At 42.3% G+C, this 19,488-nt stretch overlaps 1 protein-coding gene across 1 annotated transcript in view; it reads right to left on the bottom strand.

Moving 5' to 3' along the window:
- ZC3H7A (zinc finger CCCH-type containing 7A) overlaps positions 1-19,488 on the bottom strand; it is a 38,487-nt gene that overhangs the window by 11,234 nt on the left and 7,765 nt on the right. The window contains exons 2-15 of the mRNA XM_055409510.2: positions 15,328-15,429; positions 14,515-14,554; positions 12,034-12,231; positions 11,132-11,290; positions 10,817-10,897; positions 10,685-10,723; positions 9,774-9,807; positions 8,877-9,160; positions 6,942-7,149; positions 5,813-5,877; positions 5,079-5,265; positions 3,903-4,064; positions 512-708; positions 116-216 (exon numbers count right to left, since the gene is read on the bottom strand). Of these exons, the coding sequence (XP_055265485.2) occupies positions 116-216; positions 512-708; positions 3,903-4,064; positions 5,079-5,265; positions 5,813-5,877; positions 6,942-7,149; positions 8,877-9,160; positions 9,774-9,807; positions 10,685-10,723; positions 10,817-10,897; positions 11,132-11,290; positions 12,034-12,231; positions 14,515-14,554; positions 15,328-15,395 (1,823 nt within the window). The 5' untranslated portion in view covers positions 15,396-15,429. The remainder of the gene's footprint in view (positions 1-115; positions 217-511; positions 709-3,902; positions 4,065-5,078; positions 5,266-5,812; positions 5,878-6,941; positions 7,150-8,876; positions 9,161-9,773; positions 9,808-10,684; positions 10,724-10,816; positions 10,898-11,131; positions 11,291-12,033; positions 12,232-14,514; positions 14,555-15,327; positions 15,430-19,488) is intronic.

Below are 19,488 nucleotides of genomic sequence, written 5' to 3'. Positions count from 1 at the left end.
TCAAACCAACAACAAAAGGAGAAGGGAACGCCTGGGAAGATACTACTCTGGTTTTATTTGGATCTAAAAAGAGGATTAATTTTGTCACTAAAAATATTAGAAAATACCAACATACTTATTGTCTTCAAATTCATGCTTCGTAACCGGATGAGAACAAGAAGTAGAATTATCTTTGTTTCTTTTACTTATCATTCTAGGCTTATGATCAAAACATTTCTGAAATAGACAGAGAAGAATTATCATAAAAACATAATACAAGATGATAATTGTTTTTTTTTTTAAGATGATAACTTTTGTGTGAGGCTGATGACGTTCATACTTACATATTACAAGCATATGTCAATTAACACTCGGCAAATAGGACGTCTTAATGTTATTCTTTTGGATAGTAACAGTGGCTACCATTGCTAAGCAAATGCTTTAGCATACAGCAGAACCAAAGCTAAGTACTTGATATTTCTGAGTCAGAAACCGCCACCTGTTTCACAGTAGAAAGATCTGGAGACAGTACCTCACAAAGGAATATAAATTCTCCAAGATGCTCCTGGAATAGTTTGAACACGGTAAAGCTGATCTTTCCATTGCCACCAAAGAAGGCCTCTCTGCTGAAAGCCCCCTTCCGCTCCAGCGTCCAGACATCTATCTCCTCCTGGCAATAAGCAAATGTGCAGTGGCCTGAATATCTACATTCCTCCTCAGCGGCAACATCTAGAAAGGCAGGAAATTAACAGAGGTGGGATGGATTGGGAGATTGGGATTGGCATGCATATACAAATATGAATAAAACATAATTAATGACAACCGACTGCACAGCACAGGGAATTCTATTCAATGCTCTGTGGTGACCTAAATGGGAGGAAAATCCAAGGAAGAGGGGATGTATGTATACGTATGGCTGATTCACTGTGCTGTAGAGCAGAAACTAACACAACATTGTAAAGTAACTATCCTCTGAAAAAGGAAAAAAAAAAAAAGATATTCAAATAAAATTAAAAAAAAAAAGTAGGGGAGAGACAGGGAATTAAAAGACATTTAAAACATGGGCCACTGTGTTTTCAAAGCCAATGAATATTAAACACAATAAGGGTATTCTTAAAATTTTTGTAACAATTCATGGACAGCTTCAAACCATGGTACACATATTGCTATGCGGGAATGGTGTACCGAAAGCATGAAAGTGTTAGTTGCTCAGCTGTGCCCGACTCTTTGTGACCCAGTGGACTGTAGCCTGCCAGACTCATGGAATTCTCCAGGCAAGAATACCGGAGTGGGCAGATATCCCCTTCTCCAGGGGATCTTCTCGACCCAGGATTGAACCTGGGTCTCCAGCACTGCAGGGAGATTCTTTACCATCTGAGCCACCAGGGAGGTCCCAATGGCATTAACTCTTAAACAAACGAACAAACAAAAAACAGCAGCACAATTCTAAATTAGTTTTACTTCAGACAGAGCAAAAAAAGCCCTGATGTTTGCATGTTCACCACCTAAGTTTAAAAAATCATTTCAGTTAAGTCACTCAGTCGTGTCCAACTTCTTGCGACCCCATGGACTGAAGCAAGCCAGGCCTCCCTGTCCATCACCAACTCTCTGAGTTTACTCAAATTCATGTCCATTGAGTCAGTGATGCCATCTAACCACATCATACTCTGTCATCCCTTTCTCCCGCCTTCAATCTTTCCCAGCATCAGGGTCTTTTCAAATGAATCAGCTCTTCGCATCAGGTGGCCAAAGTATTGGAGTTTCAGCTTCAATTTCAGTCCTTCCAATGAACACCCAGGACTGATCTCCTTTAGAATGGACTGGTTGGATCTCCTTGCAGTCCAAGGGACTCTCAAGAGTCTTCTCCAACACCACAGTTCAAAAGCATCAATTCTTCGGCAATCAGCTTTCTTTATAGTTCAACTCTCATAACCATACATGACTACTGGAAAAACCACAGCCTTGACTAGACGGACCTTTGTTGGCAAAGTAATGTCTCTGCTTTTTAACATGCTGTCTAGGTTGGTTATAACTTTTCTCCCAAGGAGTAAGCATCTTTTAATTTCATGGCCGCAATCAGCATCTGCAGTGATTTTGCAGCCCCAAAAAATAAAGTCTGACACTGTTTCCACTGTTTCTCCATCTATTTCCCATGAAGTGATGGGACCGGATGCCATGATGTTTGTTTTCTGAATGTTGGGCTTTAAGCCAACTTTTATGCTCTCCTCTTTCATCAAGAGGCTCTTTAGTTCTTCTTCACTTTCTGCCATAAGGGTGGTGTCATCTGCATATCTGAGGTTATTGATATTTCTCCCGGCAATCTTGATTCCACCTTGTGCTTCATCCAGCCCAGCGTTTCTCATGAGGTACTCTGCATATAAGTTAAATAAGCAGGATGACAATATACAGCCTTAAGGTACTCCTTTTCCTATTTGGAACCAGTCTGTTGTTCCATGTCCAGCTCTAACTGTTGCTTCCTGATCTGCACACAGATTTCTCAAGAGGCAGGTCAGGTTGTCTGGTATTCCCATCTCTTTCAGAAATTTCCACTGTTTATTGTCATCCACACAGTCAAAGGCTTTGGCATAGTCAATAAAGCAGAAATAGATGTTTTTCTGGAACTCTCTTGCTTTTCCGATGATCCAACGGATGTTGGCAATTTTATCTCTGGTTCCTCTGCCTTTTCTAAAGCCATCTGGAAGTTCACTGTTCACGTATTGCTGAAGCCTGGCTTGGAGAATTTTGAGCATTACTTTACTAGCATGTGAGACGAGTGCAATTGTGCAGTAGTTAGAGCATTCTTTGGCATTGCCTTTCTTTGGGAGTGGAATGAAGACTGACCTTTTCCAGCACCGTGGCCACTGCTTGAGTTTTCCAAATTTGTTGACATATTGAGTGCAGCATTTTCACAGCATCATCTTTCAGGATTTGAAATAGCTCAACTGGAATTCCATTACCTCCACTAGCTTTGTTTGTAGTGATGCTTCCTAAGGCCCATTTGACTTCACATTCCAAGGTGTCCGGCTCTAGGTCAGTGATCACACCATCGTGATTATTTGGGTCATGAAGATCTTTTTTGTATAGTTCTTCTATGTATTCTTGCCACCTCTTCTTAACATCTTCTGCTTCTGTTAGGTCCATACCATTTTTGTCCTTTATTGAGTCCATCTTTGCATGAAATGTTTCCTTGGTATCTCTAATGTTCTTGAAGAGATCTCTAGTCTTTCCCATTTTATCATTTATGGACATTCAAAGTTCATTTCCTGAATATTCATTGGAAGGAATGATGCTAAAGCTGAAGCTCCAATACTTTGGCCACCTGATGTGAAGAACTGACTCACTGGAAAAGACCCTGATGCTGGAAAGGATTGAAGGCAGAAGGAAAAGGGGACAACAGAGATTGGGATGGTTAGATGGCATCACCAACTCAATGGACATGAGTTTGAGCAAAATCCAGGAGCTGGTGATGGGCAGGGAAGCCTAGCATGCTGCAGTCCATGGGGTAGCAGAGTCAGACATGACTAAGCAACTTAATTGACTGAAAGCTCATTTGGGTGAAGCAGTCCGACAAAATGAAAATACTATGTTTCTCTCAAAAATGTATTAAAAGAGTAACATTATCAACGCCTTAGTTCAGTGTTCTGATTCTGTTTAGACTATGTCAGAGAACCCAAAGTTTAAGACAGTTTTCTGTTTAAAAGCTGATGAAACCCTATTTCAATAAATAACTATAAAACACCCACTACACAGCAAATTAAAAGCAAAGGTAAAAATACAAAAAAATACTAATCTTTCAAACCAAGGAATTTGCTGTTAACTCTAAACATTTTTAGTAACAGTAATACTGGGACCACTGCAATAAAAGCAGCAAATTGTTTCTCACTTAGGCCATGGTACACCAATTCATTAATTATAGCACATACCTTTACATATATAATAAGGTCCTTCATAATTTGTTTTTGTCGGTCTTGGACGTATTTTTTTCCATGATTTATCTTCTACATTCTTTATCCTACCAATTAAAATATCTTTCTTACATTTATGGTCTAGATTAGCATGATAAGTGAAATCCATTAGCTTAGGGCCTGAAAAAGATGTAAAAAGGATTGTTCATATGCACAAGAAGTATCATTTCATTTTACAAGCACAGTTATAAGCACATGTGAGCAACTGAATAATGATTATTGAATTCCCATGAAAAAGTCCTTTCATAACCCCCAAATATAAACAAGCTAGGGAAAGTAATTTTTGCCTTTTGTGCTGTCAGACAAAACACAAAGATCAGAACAAAACCACCAGTGCTCCCAAGATATAACCCTTATTTAATTATTAGAATAGGAATTCTGACGGCTCCTAAAGGTGACGTGAACGTGAAAGTCACTCTCTACAGTCCACGAACGCTCCAGGCCAGAACACGGGAGTGGGCGGCCTTCCCCTTCTCCAGGGCATCTTCCCAAGCCAGGGACTGAACACAGGTCCCCCACAGTGCAGGCGGATTCTTTACCAGCTGAGCCACCAGGGAAGCCCAAGAATACTGGGGTGGGTAGCCTATCCCTTCTCCAGCAGTTCTTCCCAACCCAGGAATCTAACCAGGGTCTCCTGCATTGCAAGCGGATTCTTTACCAACTGAGTAAAGGTAAAGCATGTGCTTAAATAAACTAAGAAAGAAAATGAATTTGGGCCCCATTTAGAATAAACTGTGTTTGTATCACTTGACTTAGGGGTAAAGATATGAAATAATCCAACAGAAAGTACTCTAATTTTCACAAACACTGTATCACATACTGGTCTTAAAATGCTCTTTTCTAGTTGTCACTCTATTTGAAAATGATCAAATTCTTAAACATATACTTAAAATACAAAGAATTTTCAAAATCAGGTAAATATTCTATTCCAAATGATTCTATACATAAAATTATATCAAAGAAGAACTGAGACTTATCCTATTAGACTCTAAAGGCTCCTAATCAATAATTGCTGCTTCTTTAGAAAGAACTCAAATAAAGATGCAAGAGTCACAACAGTTGGTGTTTTCACATAGATTTACAAATTCCTAAGAACTCTCAGGTTATTGATGGGATCCTTGGTTTGGTCCTGACCTGATTTTACGAAACAGATCTGGCAAGCTTGTCTCAGTTCATGGGTTCCTTCAAGGGGATGTCTTGGGGTCACTGAAGAAGCGGGTTTAGTTACTGCACTTCCAAAAAAGTTTCCAAAGTCATTCCGAGGGTGACTTGAAATTCCCAGGAAACTCTCAGAAGCAAACAGACTGCCTGGTCCATTCATCTGCAAGAAGCATAAGAAAACAAAAAACAAAAAAACAAAAAACAGCCAACAAATATTGCACTATCACTAAAGAAGAAAACAAATGCATCTGAAAAATGAGACATTCTGCACAGACTCGAGGTGGGACTATTCTATCCTTACTACGTTTCTATTTAAAAACCATCTCCTTCTACATTTTCCTGTCTTTGGGGTCTCTAGGCCCCTCCCCCACATTTTGGGATGCTCCATGAGTTGTTATAAGCGATGGGTAATTGTTCTGCTTCATCAGCCAACAGGGTTTTCATGCCCTGATCTTGCATTTCTTCATCACTCACCCTGTGCTAAAGCCTCTTATACTGTTGATTAATTTGCCATGACAGATCCAGCCTTAAACACAGAGTATTTATTACTGGATGTTCCAGAAGAGTCTTATTTTAGCACTCTTTCCCACAGCACACACAAAATTCCAGGGAGCTGGTATCGTTCATTCAAATAACTCAAGTTACTTAAGTAAAAGACCTATTTGCAATTTAAGCGACGTAGTTACAAAAGAGGAAGTGGCACTTACAAGTAAAAGGGAAGAATTACTGTTGTTAAGCGCTGTTCCCTCTCTAGAAGTTGAGGTGGACAGATCTAAAATAATAAAAAAACTTCAACAGACCTTTTCATTCTAATCATGTAATAAGAACATCAGGGCTTAGCAGCTCACTATGGCTTCCCACCTTATTTCCCATCCCAGTTCCAAGAAGCTTTCTTGCTCATTATTGACACCCAAAGAGGGCTATGGAGTCTCTCCTCTCCTCCAGAAACCAAGGACATAAATAATCCTTAGACAAACAAATTTCAATAAAAAGCAATTTTTCAGAGACATGAGCTAAGGCAGGGCCTACCAAATGGGAATGTTAAAAAGACTAAGAAGATAATTCATATTAAAAATGGGAAAGGATTCTCTCCTTTTGAAAGTATGAAACAGAAACTCATCAAAACATTAAGAGAATCAGTCAGGTTCAATTTCTTTTTCTTAGTCTACCACTCAATTACTTTCTCTCTGCCCTCTGTTTTCCATAAATTTTCATTTGTTCAGTTGCCAATCTTTAAATCAATTATTTTGATTTTGATTCGTTTAACTGTAATGATGCCTGACAAAAATATGAAGATTTTTCTCGTGGCTACTTATAGGATACATTAAGCCTAGGATTACAAAAACAGGAGTCAGGCTCAAACCTCAGCAATCCCTTGCAAAAGTAAAGCACCACAGTTTGCTGAGCTCAATGGATTATCATTCTAAACACTGATTTTAAATTAGTCTTAACTAAGTATTGCCTAGTTCAGAATTTAAAACGATAACCTGTCTTTAAGACCCTTTAAGAGGGGGTTATCCCTTTTCTAGAAAAAAACATTAAAAGTCATTTCACCTCCCTCTAAACAACAGACACCCACCTTAACAGGCTATCTTATTAAGGAAAAAAAAACAGTGCCACATACATTCCTACTCTTAGGCCTTTGCTTCTTGATCTCCACAATGGCACAGTTAAGTCCAGGTGAATTTAAAACAGGAAGCTTCAGGTTTTAGAGCTACGGTGTATTTTTAGCTACAGTGAAAATAACTCAAGTACCAACTACCTAGTGTTAGTTAAACAGACTGTCTTTTTTAGAAAATGAACTGTAACTGTTTACATAAGCAGCTAGAGTCTTACCTCGTTTGGATTCACTCATTGAAAATGAATTTAAAGAAGAACAGAAATCTTCTAAGGACGAAGTCAAAGGCGGATACAGCTCCGAGAAGGAGGGTGCGGGTGCGTACCTCGCCCCGATGGGCAAGGCGCCCAAAAGAGACGCTGCTGAGAAGGGGACGCTCGGGCCAACGCTGGCAGTTGGGAGGGGGCCTCTGACTAAGGCTGATGGCTGGGGAGGAACAAGACCAAATTGAAGTCCATGAAACTCTGTCCCAAGCTGGCCAAACTGCTTTTAATATCAGCACATAAGAACAAGTTAGTCCACTGGGTGATTTTGTTAGGTAACAAAGTTGAAGTCATAATCAAGATGGCAGAATCGAAGCGACAGAGTTGACTTCTTCTCCAGCCCACTTTTTACAAAGTCTGGAAATGTGACTTCTAATATCACTGATGAGAAGTCCCTGCTTCATTTTCCAGGCTTCCTAGGATTCCTAACATTCCCTGCTCTGAGCCAACCAGAAGGTTTCCTCAAAGAGGAACCACGAGGGGGTAAACAGGGCCAGGGCGGAAGGAAGGGGGGTCAAGAGAAGGGAGCTGGAGCAGCCTGGAGAACTGGGGACCATCTTTTTGGAGCTGTCAGTGTACAACCTCATGAGAACAAGTGGAACGATGCCTTGCCCCTCCCCCACACAGCGATGATTTTTTTTTTGAGAGCCTCGTGTTGATTGGAAGGACTGATGCTAAAGCTGAAACTCCAATACTCTGGCCACCTCATGCGACGAGTTGACTCACTGGAAAAGAGTCTGATGCTAGGAGGGATTGGGGGTTGGAGGAGACAGGGACGACAGAATGAGATGGCTGGATGGCATCACCAGCTCGATGGACATGAGTTTGAGTGAACTCCGGGAATTGGTGATGGACAGGGAGGCCTGGCGGGCTGTGATTCATGAGGTCGCAAAGAGTCGGACACGACTGAGCAACTGAACTGAACTGACTGATATCAATTAAAATACCTTCCACTATTTTAATACACTTCAGGGAGGAGTCAGCAAACTTTTCTATAAACGGAGGGATATACCGTGCATTTAATCCTCCTAAGCCTCTGAGGTGCATCCTACGAGGACTGTCACTGTACAGATGGGGAAACCGAGGGACCGAGAGGTGGAATAACCTGCCCCCGATCACAGCAGGAGGAGCCAACCCCCGCCCCCCGCACCCCCATAGTCTGTCTGCCTCTTACATCTTCTCCTCGGCAGCCCCACAAGGACATCACTGGTTTTACCCTCCCCGGAAACCAGCTCGGAGTTCCCCTCTCCGCGTCATCGTTCCAGTTATCACTGCTGCCACTGTCTTAATATACTTCACAGCAGGAGTCAGCAAACTTTTCTATAAAGGGCTGGACATTAATAGAGCCCTATTAACGCTGTAGGCTTTGTGGATTACACGGTCTCTGGTGCAACTACTCAGCTCTGTTACTGCAGGGTCATGAGATATTTTCATGTATCTTAAAACATTCTTCTTTTCCCTTTCTCCCAGCCATGTAAAAATCTCAAAACCAGTCTTAGTGCTCGGGCCATACAAAAGAGGCAGCAGGCCAGATCTGGCCTGTGGGCCCAAGTTTGCTTTATGGTTATGTAGCTATAGGAGAATCATCCTTAAGGAATGAGAAATCCTTAATCCATCGATTCATTTTGCCTTACACACCAAAAGTCTATTCTTTGCCAGGGAGTTAAATTTCCCTTTCCCATAACATGTGATTCCTAGCACGTTCTGTTTTTTTAATTTTAAAAAGTGACAAAATAAGCCAGTTAACACTGGAAAAGGACAAAAGTAATTTTCAAGAAAGCCTGTTTAGCCTACAGTCAATACTGAAAATATCTAGCAGGTTATATCACAATTTTTAAAAAAGGGGGGGAAAAAAAGTCAGGTTTAAGGAGGAGTCAGACTGAAATTTACCATGACTGTTTCATTAGTTTCAGGTGCAGAATCCAGGAGATCATCTATTTCATCTCCGAGGACCATATCCCCATCATCTAAAAATGCTTCTGGCGTGCTGAAGGGGATCTTTCCTCCGTTTGCCAACACTGTCGATGGTAGAGAGCTCTCTTCCACTTGCAGTGGCAAAACAGAAGTCAAGGGCAGAATAGAAACTGAGGCCAGCTCATTTCCAACTTGGTGAGAAAAACTGGATGCGGGTATAGAAACGACAGAAAGTGCTTCTTGCCTTGGAGTTAATAAATCTGTAACATGAATGGACATGTGCTCACTTATTTTCAGTATATTTACATAATACTAGTGTTAATAGCCAGTAACAGAGAAAATGAAGAGCAAGGTGAAAATATGAAAGCAATTATAAACAGATAGATACAACAGTGTAAGCAATTCAAATAAAAGAGTAAAAGCAATTCTAAAAAACAAGAGTTTGTTTTGCCCAGGAACAGATATATCCACTTGTGAAAACACTTCCTCCTTTCTCAAAAAGCCTGGGCTCCTTTTGGGTGGAGCTACTAGAGGGTGGTGACACCATGGTGGACGCCGAACAACTGCTCGCTGGCAGTCGGTACCATCAGTCACTACTCACACAGCACAGAGGTGGTTTCTGAAATTGCTCTTGTTTTAACACTACTCATGACCCAGCAATCCTAACTGACAACACTATAATGTACATCGAAGGCTGGCACTTTCCTTTTCTCTTGTTTTGGTGCGCAGTGAGGCGTGTGGGATCTTAGTTCCCTGACCAGGGTCAAACCCACACTCCCTGTGTTGGAAGCGTGCAGTTTAAACCACTGGACCACCAGGGAAGTCCCCAAGGCTGGCACTTCAGATTAAGAGGACACGTGTGTGAAAACATACCTGGTTCGATATCCTCCACAGAGCAGTTCAAAGCCTAGAAATTGAACCAAATAATTGATCATAGTTATTTTCAGGATTCTAGACTATAAAGCAAGCCATAAAATTCACTCTAAGAGAGCAATGCCAATTCTCACATCTGACCTCCTTCCAATTAAGATAGAGACAAACAGAATGTAATGGCCAGTCCAGGGCACACTCAGTTGTGTGGACCAGTCCAGCGCATGCCCAGTCGTGTCTGACTTTTTGTGACCCGTGGACTGTAGCCAACCAGGCTCCTCTGTCCACGGAATTTCCCAGGCAAGAATACCAGAGTGGGGTTCCATTTCCTTTTCAGCATCTTCCCGACCCAGGGATTGAACCTGCATCTCTTGCGTCTCCTGCACTGGCAGGTCACCTGGCTGGGAAGCCCAACCTTTGTAATACGTAGGATTAAACAGTGCGGGCCTCTTGCCACTCATTTCGTGTGGCCTAGTATTTCTCCAAGGATATTCAGGAGCCTTTCAGTTCCAGAGGGACCCGTGTAGCCACTCCACCCTCCCCAACTCACAGCGACCTCCTAACAGTTCTAAGAAGACTTATCTTTAAAAAAGATAAATCTTGTTAGTTGTGTTTAATCCAGTGACTTCTAAAATTAGTATGTGGCCCCAACCCACTTTTTCAAGTAACACCTAACTTCTATGAACATCCTATAAAATGCTCCATGGGCCTTCAGGAAATGCTGATTAAAGGTAAAAGATATGACTGGAGCTGTTTGTTTTCCTTTCACAGTGCAGGAAGCTCTGGCCACTTAGGTGTATGAGGAATAAAAAGGTCTCAAAAATAAACAAAACCCAAAAATATTAAAAGCACAACTGCTGATACTTCTTTTCTTTTTTAAAAAATTATGACTCTTACAAGAGTAATAACCTTACCTTTGTAGCCCCATCCCCAGGAACTGATTTTAGTGAGAGCTAAAAGAAAATCAAGATGCTAATTTAAAACCAGAACTGACTCCAAGTTACAAAACAAAATGAAAATACCTTATGGCGAGAACTCCAGCTTACCTCGGCTCTAACATATGCTTTTCTTATTTTAAATCCCAATTTCTGAGCTAGTTCTTGAGTTAGTTTTATTACATGTTCATCCTGAAAAAAGTCAGAATATACAATCAATGGAGGATTATATTTACAATAACCATAGAGGTGAAGGGACAAAATAGTTCTAATTTATCCTGTCAAGACACTTGCTTTATGGGCAATTATTCCAGCTGCAGCAGGTGGACGGCTGGCTGGAAAACAACTTTTTGATGCCATTCGTCTGCATAGAAGCAATAAAATGGCTAGAATGTAAACAAATGAACTAGAACATAAATACCATACCTGAGGCACTGCCAAGGAACACTTTGCTACAGCATCGTAAGCCTCTCTGAATCTTCCTAAATCACTGAGAGCCTTAGATTTCCGATACAGAGCTTTGCAGTTACTGGTATTTAAACTGAGGACTGTATCACAGTCTTCTAAAACTTTATCATGGAAACCCTGGTGAGTGAGACCAAATAAAGTTAGCAATCAATTCATGTCTTGCAATGATGCAAACACAAACAAATTCAGATTCTCCTCTCAAATGGATTGTTAGTGGTTTTTATTTGTCTTTTTAAAATTATTTTCATTATGAGATTTCAAATACAGAAAAGTAGAAAGAATATCATGGCTACCTATGTACCCACCAGCCAGACCTTTGGCCATAAAAGACCCCAGATCTTCAAGAAAGAAAGCTGTCGAGGTATAGGTGAGGTCCTAAGTGTGAATGTCTATATGAAAACTGAAGAACATCAAAATACTACTTTTTAAGTTTAGATAAGTGAAGAGATTGTGTTAATTCTTTTGAAGGCTCACTACTTTCTTTTTAATAAAAAATAATAATAATAACTCCTAAGAGAAACATAAGGAGCAAACTGTCAGCAGAGACACCTGATACACCCATCTGTGAATACCTGTATCTTCCTAGGCTGACTTTTTTTTTTAAGAGCAGATACCACCCCCCGCTTCCCCAAAGCCATACTCAAAAGGGAATCTCCAAGGACCAGTATCTAAGAAACAAATGATTTTCAAAAATTCTTAAGTATTTGGCCAAAACTTATTTTTCAAAGCTTTAGGCCTCTCTAGAGCAGCTAATATATCTTTCCTATAAACTGAAATTAGAAAGCTGACTTTTGCTAATGTACTATGTTACTGAAAATCATTTTCTCTCCATAAACATTGCTTTACAAATCACAACTCACCATATTGGAATAGCAAGCAATACGATTTATATATAGTTTTTCAATGATTTCTTTAGGGATTAAAATTTCTTCAGACTTTGCATAATCAGCTATGCTCAAAGCTTCTGAATACTGACTTATAGAGTGGTTCCAATCACATTCGCGATAAACATCATTTCCTTCATTAAAAAGATTTCTCACAAGAGCACGTAAATATACCTTAAAAAAAATAAAAAGAATGTTACCCCTTGAAACTCTTTAAGGAACAAGTCAGAGTGCAAGCAAATTTTAATTTCTGTATCTAAAACTTCAGAAGAAATAATCTGACAGAGCAACAAGCACTACTGTAAGAAATTATGAAATCTAGGCCAGGTCACTACTATCTCAGCTAGGGTTTCATCCTGCTTGCTTTTCCCAAGAAAAAATTCAATTAAGAAAAGTGCTGCAAAAGCAGCCTATCAATATTTGTTGACATCGCCAACTCTGTGCTGAGGATAAATTCCTACAAGTAGAATGAGCATTTTAAGGCTTCTAACTGGTATTTATATTGTCTTCCAAAAAAGGCAGTAATGGTGAATGTGTATAGTGGCTTGCTTGAGAGCACCCCTGCTAACATGTGTACACACGTGAGTGAGCATGCACACATAAAATCTACCGGTTTCTAGGGGAAAAACAGTATCCTTTACTTATTTGCATATCTGATTATCAGCAAGGTTGAACTTCTCCACAATTTAATGGACCATTTGTATTTCTTCTTTTGTAAATGTTCATGTGGCTTACTGATTTAGGGGGTTCAGTTCAGTCGCTCAGTCATGTCTGACTCTGAAACCCCATGGACTGCAGCACGCCAGGCTTCCCTGTCCATCACCAACTCCCGGAGCTTGCTCAAACTCATGTCCATCGAGTCAGTGATGCCATCCAACCATCTCATCCTCTGTCATCCCCTTCTCCTGCCTTCAAAAGACCCAGCATCAGGGTCTTTTCCAATGAGTCAGTTCTTCGCATCAGGTGGCCAAAGTATTGGAGTTTCAGCTTCACATCAGTCCTTCCAATGAATATTCAGGACTGATTTCCTTTAGGACTGACTGGTTTGACCTCCTTACAGTCCTGGGGACTCTCAAGAGTCTTTTCCAACACCACAGTTCAAAAGCATCAATTCTTCAGTGCTCAGCTTTCTTCACGGTCCAACTCTCACATCCATACAAGATTACTGGAAAAACCATAGCTTTGACTAGATGGACCTGTCAGCAAAGTAATGTTTCTGCTTTTTAACATGCTGCCTAGGTTGGTCATAGTTTTTCTTCCAGGGGAAGTCAAATCTTTTTTTTTATTGCTTTTAGTATACATGTTCTTTCGGTAGGGGCAAAGGTTCTTTAAGTTTCCTTCAGAATTACTATCATTGCTTTAAGATTTTAAAAGTCCCTTTCCAGGACTTCCCTGGTGGCCCAGTGGTTAAAAAACTGCCTTCCAGTGAAGAGGACACCAGTTCGATCCCTGGTCACAGAACTAGATCCCACATGCCTCGGAGCAACTAAGCTTGTGCACCTCAACTAGAGAGTCTGTGCACCGCAGTGAAGACCCAGTGCAGCCCCGAAAATAAATTAAATACATAAGTAATCCTTTCCCATCAAGGGGGCAGATAAACATGCAACTCTTCATCTCATTTCATGAATTCACATCTAAGCTGATGAAAGTGACAAAGGAAACTGTCCAGATCAATCTTTAACAACTGAGGTGACTTGAGAGACAGGCTGATTCCGCTTTCTGGGCTCCGAGTGCCCATCTGTAAAATCAGACTGCTCCACATGATTGCTAGCTCTCATACTTTACAGTTTTACGTCTGTTTGGAGAAAAGGAAGGAAGAGGCTGAAACGAACAGAGAGGGAGGGAGGCAGAGAGAAAGGAGTGATGTTCAGAAACACCAAAACCCGCAGAGACACAAAGCCACAGGGAACTAACGGTCTGCAGAGATGAGGGTCTTTAGTTCCAGGCATAGTCAACTGGGCTTTCTCTCTAACTAGATTCATCTCCAGCTCTTTCATTTGATTACCCCTTTACTGTGACAATTTCTCTGCTAAAGAAAAACCAGAAGATACTCTGTACTCTCCTTCTCAACATAATCTGTCCCTCTCAATCTTCCTGAAATGAAAGGCTAAAAGTAATTGTCAAGGGACTCAAAAGAAATTACTTCAAAACTATAATAACAGAGGAAAGAAAATACACAACTGTCTAAGTATGCCGGAAAAAACTAACCTTGTCTTACATACACGAGTTGACAAACTTTTCCTGTAAATACCCAGAGAGCAAGGATTTGAGGCTTTGTGAGCTATACAGTCTCTCTCAACCATGACATGGAAGTAGCCAGATAACACACCAGCAAATGAGCATGGATGTGTTCCAATAAAACTTTATTTACAAAACAGACAGGGCCGCACTGGAGTTTGCCAAGCCAGGCTACGTGTGACAGTTCCCAAGCTACTTTCAAAGAGATCTTTTCCTTACCGCATATTGTTCCTGTGTTCCTGGATACGACAGCGGTGACCTAAGAAGAAGAAACCAGTTAACTTTGATGATCAGGTCCCTGTCAGGATTTGTTCATCCAGGAGTGACCCTAAAACTGGGCTTCTCATTAGCTCACCACTGGTTCAAAGCATATTTGAAAGACCTACTTGTGCTCTATGACCAAGATTTCACATATAACTGTAGTCTCAAAAAAAATCTAAAACTATTCTTTTGTATTTTCTTTAGGGCAACAGTTACCTTTCAAATCTACTTCTACTGACAGAGGGCCTAATTCTTCAAATGCCAAAAAAGTTTTAAAATAGTACAGAACCACTAGTTCTGCTTGTTCCAATTCACTGCAGAACAGAGGGAAAGAATATCCCCTTCCCAGGAGGGACAAAGAAGTCTTTCTGCTTGGACACGGCCACCCGGGCTGTGGTCCTGTCGCTGATGTGCGTCACGAAGGCCAGTTGGAGACCAGGCTTCTCAGCAGAAGGAGTGTGACCACAAAAGCCGTGGGTGCTGACTGATGTTGACTTTCCCTTATCAGAGTGAAACTAGGTTCAAATTCCTCCGTCAAACATTTTGGGAGATACGTCAGGATTTTAACCCTGAAATATCGATGACGCAAGATCCACCTCAGAACACAAAGGGACTGATGTTCCAGGAGCAGAAAGCATTGCTGGGACAAAAATATCTGATTTCTAACCCAAGTGAATAGGACCAAAAGTGTCCTATCCCCTCCTAAACGCAGAGCCACAGCAAACAGGAACTGCCACGTGGCGAGGACACAGGCGTGCAGGGAACCCTTACTGTATAAACTGTAGTCCTTCCTTAATGTTCTGCTGCCTTTTTCTTCTCTCCTCGGACACACTGGACATGTTATCCCACACATCCACTTTCTAAAGGAGAAATCTGGAAAGAAACAGGCAACAAGTTACACAAGGCACGGGACTCCTGGATCCCAATTAAAACACTCAGGATTGAGGTCATGTCGCACAATTAACTGTGGATGCATCCATCTCCTCCGGCTTGACTAGGGTCTCTGAGGCCGAGACACACCTGAGCTGGGCCCGTGGGCCCGCTGTCTCGCGCGCCTCGAGCAGAGAGTGGCCACATTCTGCCTGCCCCGCGCTGAACAGCCAGGCAGACCGGCAGGCCCTCCTAACAATCCCCACGCACGAGCACCTCTCTCCCACTCTCGCCTACCCGCCTGCGACTGCGGGTTTTGTTTCTGGCCCGTCTCTACACACGCGGAAGCAGCCATGAGAACAGTCCTGGCCTTGTTTTGCTTCTGGAAACCTTCCAGGAGCAAAAAGGTTTCATATCCGCTTGCCTCTGAGGGATTTTGACTTCCTTGTGAGCAGAGTCTAAGCCTGATCCATACTTTGTTACACAGACTTTTGAAACAATCCTTGTTCATACAACTGATAGAATGAGGATCTAAGTGAAGTTACATTAACTGGAATTTTCTAGACAGTAAGGGTTTACCTGAAATGTAACTCAGGTTAATGTCAAACCGGGGATATTTACCCTGACTGGCCGTTGTTCATGAAGTATTTTCCGGAAAGCTACAGGAGAACCACAGAGAAGAGAAATGGGATAAAGTGTCACCTCTCAGTATCCTAAACTAGGGTCACTCAATCTCAGCCATTCGGGGAGGAAGCAACGACAAACCCAGACAGCATATTAAAAAGCAGAGACATCACTTTGCCTACAAAGGTCCGTATAGTCAAAGCTATGATTTTCTAGTACTCCTGTATAGATGTGAGAGTTGGACCATAAAGAAAGATGAGCACCGAAGAACTGACGCTTTTGAACTGCGGTGTTGCAGAAGACTCTTGTGAGTCCTTTGGACTGCAAGGAGATCAAACCAGTCAATCCTAAAGGAAATCAACCCTGAATATTCACTGGAAGGACTGATGCTGACACTGACGCTCCAATACTCTGGTCGGATGTGAAGAGCTGACTCGCTGGGAAAGACCCTGATGCTGGGAATGACTGAAGCTTTGGAGAAGGGGACGACAGAGGATGAGATGGTTAGATGGCATCACCAACTCAATGGACATGAATTTGAGTAAACTCCAGGAGATAGTGAAGGACAGGGAAGCCTGGCGTGCTGCAGTCCACAGGGTTGCAAAGAGTCCGACGTGACTTAGAGACTAAATAACAACACCAAACTCTCTAGCATGGAGAGCTGTCCTGTGTGCTGTGGGATGCTAGCAGTTTCCTGACCTCTGCCCACTAAGTGCCAGCAGCACTCCTCCCCTCATCTGTGACAAACCAGTATCTCCAGATATCGTTAAATGCTCCCTGGTGGGGCGGGGAGGGGTTGGGGGGTCCACACAGTCACCCTTGGACAAGGACTCCTGAGAGTTAATTCTAAGAGGACATCGTGTCATGAAAACTATGGATCTACACCCATATTTAAAGTATACATAGCTGAATTGTTTTAGCTTCATTACTGCTTACCATGTGTTAAGCAAGTTTTATTTTTAATTCTACCGTTTTTCAAAGTGTAGAGTGGGATGGAGGCTGGAGTGCCCTGAAACCTGGGAACTGATGCAAAGGCTTTTTTCTTTTTTTCGCCTTTCAGTTTTATTGAGATACCACTAAATACAGCACTGTGTAAGGTTACGGTGTAAAACTCAATGATCTGACATAAAAACGTCATAAAATGATGACCATAACAGGCTTAGTAAACATCCATCACTTCATATAAACACAAAATTAAAAGAATATAACAATATTTTTTTTCCTTGTGATGAGAACTTTTACTCCACTCTCTCAACAACTTTCATGCTTCCCTGGTAGCTTAGCAGTAACGAATCCACCTGCAATGCCAGAGACATGGGTGCGACCCCTGGGGAGGGAAGATCCCCTGGAGAAGGAAATGGCAGCCCACTCCAGTATCCTTGCCTGGGGAAATGCCATGGACAGAGGAGCCTGGTGCGCTACAGTCCATGGGGTCTTGAAGAGTCAGATATGGCTGAGGCAACTGAGCAGGAGCCACACACAGGATAGCTCCAGATGGATTTACAGAAGCGACAGCCGTGAGAGAAACCTGGGGGCTGGGAGAGGGTAAGACAGAGTCTCTTCACAGCAAACCTTTAAAAAAAATTTTTTTAACCTTGTGAATAAATGACCTCTGGAAAAAGAAAGTATTCAAAGAAGCCTATGTGGCTTCTGAGCCCACTCAAGTTTTTTCTCCTTTAACTTAAGGCAGAGTCAGAACCTTGGAGCTCAGAGGCACCAAGGGCTGCACTTGGGGGCCCAGGGTGGTCAGGCCAGAGTGACTGGGATGAAAGAAAAGAAGCTGCAGGCAAGAAGCCTCTCCTGTCCTTCAATGAACGACGGGCCTCTCGTCGTTCTCGTAGTTTGAGGCTCACTTGAAAAGTAAATCTGACTCTTGGGCTTTGACCACCTGGCGAAATGCACCAACAAAGTCAGAACTGTGGGCAAACATGGGACCTGTTATGGTGCCTCCTTCAGGACAATGGTGAAGAAAACTGAAACCCGCCAGCATGCCAAGTACACCTGCTCCTTCTGTGGCAAAACCAAGATGAAGAGACGAGCCGTGGGCATTTGGCACTGCGGTTCCTACACGAGAACAGCAGCTGGTGGTGCCTGGACCTTCACCACCACCTCAGCTGTCATAGTCAAGGCTGCCATCAGAAAGAAGACTGAAGGAACCAGGAAAAGCACCACCATTTGATAACGTTGCCTAGCCTATAATAAATGGGTTCATTTATGTAACAACAAAAAAAGCAATCTGTGGACTCAGAAGGAACTCCGGGATTAGGATAATCCGCCCAGATAAGAGCCTTAGAGCTGCTTCCCCAGGAAGTACTCAAAAACCTTGAACCCTGGCCTCTTAAGGACAAAGGGCAGCAGAGAAAGAGCTGACGACTCAAGCAAGTGATTAAGAGAAAGTAAGATGTGGATTCTTAACAGCAGGAAACACCATGCCACCTTTACATGTTTAAAGACTGGGGAACAGAGCATGAGGTGACATTTAAATATCACATGACCCAGCATTTCATGTTCTGTAGAATTTTCCCCTAAATTTTGTCATGAAAAATTTTATGCACACAGAAAAATTAATTTTTTTTTTACCATGAATACCATATCCCTCTATACTACTTATACCCTACAATTAATATTTTGGTATCTGTATCACATCTGCCCATCCTTAATGACATCTGCCCACCCTCCATCCATCCACCAACACAATTTTGTAAACTGCAAAGTGAGCTGCAGACACCAATTATAACTCACCGCGAAACACCTCAGCATTATGTGGAGTTCAACATCTGTTTGCAGTTTTTAAGGTAAAACGCACATACTTAACGTTAAGGCAGGTTTTGACAAATGATACATTCGTGTAACCCAGACCCTGGTCTTGAGACACACCACTGCCTTCACTCCAGGAAGTTCCCTCGGGCCCCTTCTCCGGCCAGTCCTCCCCTACCACGCACCCAGGGCAATCACTGTTTGGATTTTTTCCCGCTGCAGTTAGTTTTACCTGGGAAATGAAGCCTCCCCCAACATCTCATTTTAAAATAAAACAGTAAAGGCTTTCCATACCGTCTTATTTTGGGATCCAGTCAACAGAATCCAACCTCAGTTTTAAGGTGAAGGAGAACTTGATAAAGTTAATCCAACAACCACTTCTCTTCAAATTCAGCAGCACATGACAGGGGTCCCTTCCCTCCTGGAAGTGCGGGGGCGGGGGGCTTCACCTCCAGCTGACCTCTAAACGTGAGGGCCCTGGGGGGCACCAGAACCCCTCTCCCTGTGCCCCACCACCACCCTCTCCCCTCAGGAACCCCTTGCCCCACCCAGATGTGAAATGTTCTCACTGAGGGCCCGACAATGCCCTGTGTCCATCCTCTGGCAGAGCTCGCAAATACCTTCTACCTGGTAGTTCTACTTGGATGTCCAGACGCCACCCACTGTTCAGAAAGCAGGGCT

This window comes from Moschus berezovskii, chromosome 27 (assembly GCF_049115385.1).
Source record: "Moschus berezovskii isolate FMDL1 chromosome 27, NW_MosBer_1.0, whole genome shotgun sequence".
NCBI classification, from domain to species: Eukaryota; Metazoa; Chordata; class Mammalia; order Artiodactyla; family Moschidae; genus Moschus; species Moschus berezovskii.
This window is presented reverse-complemented; position numbering and strand designations above follow the sequence as displayed.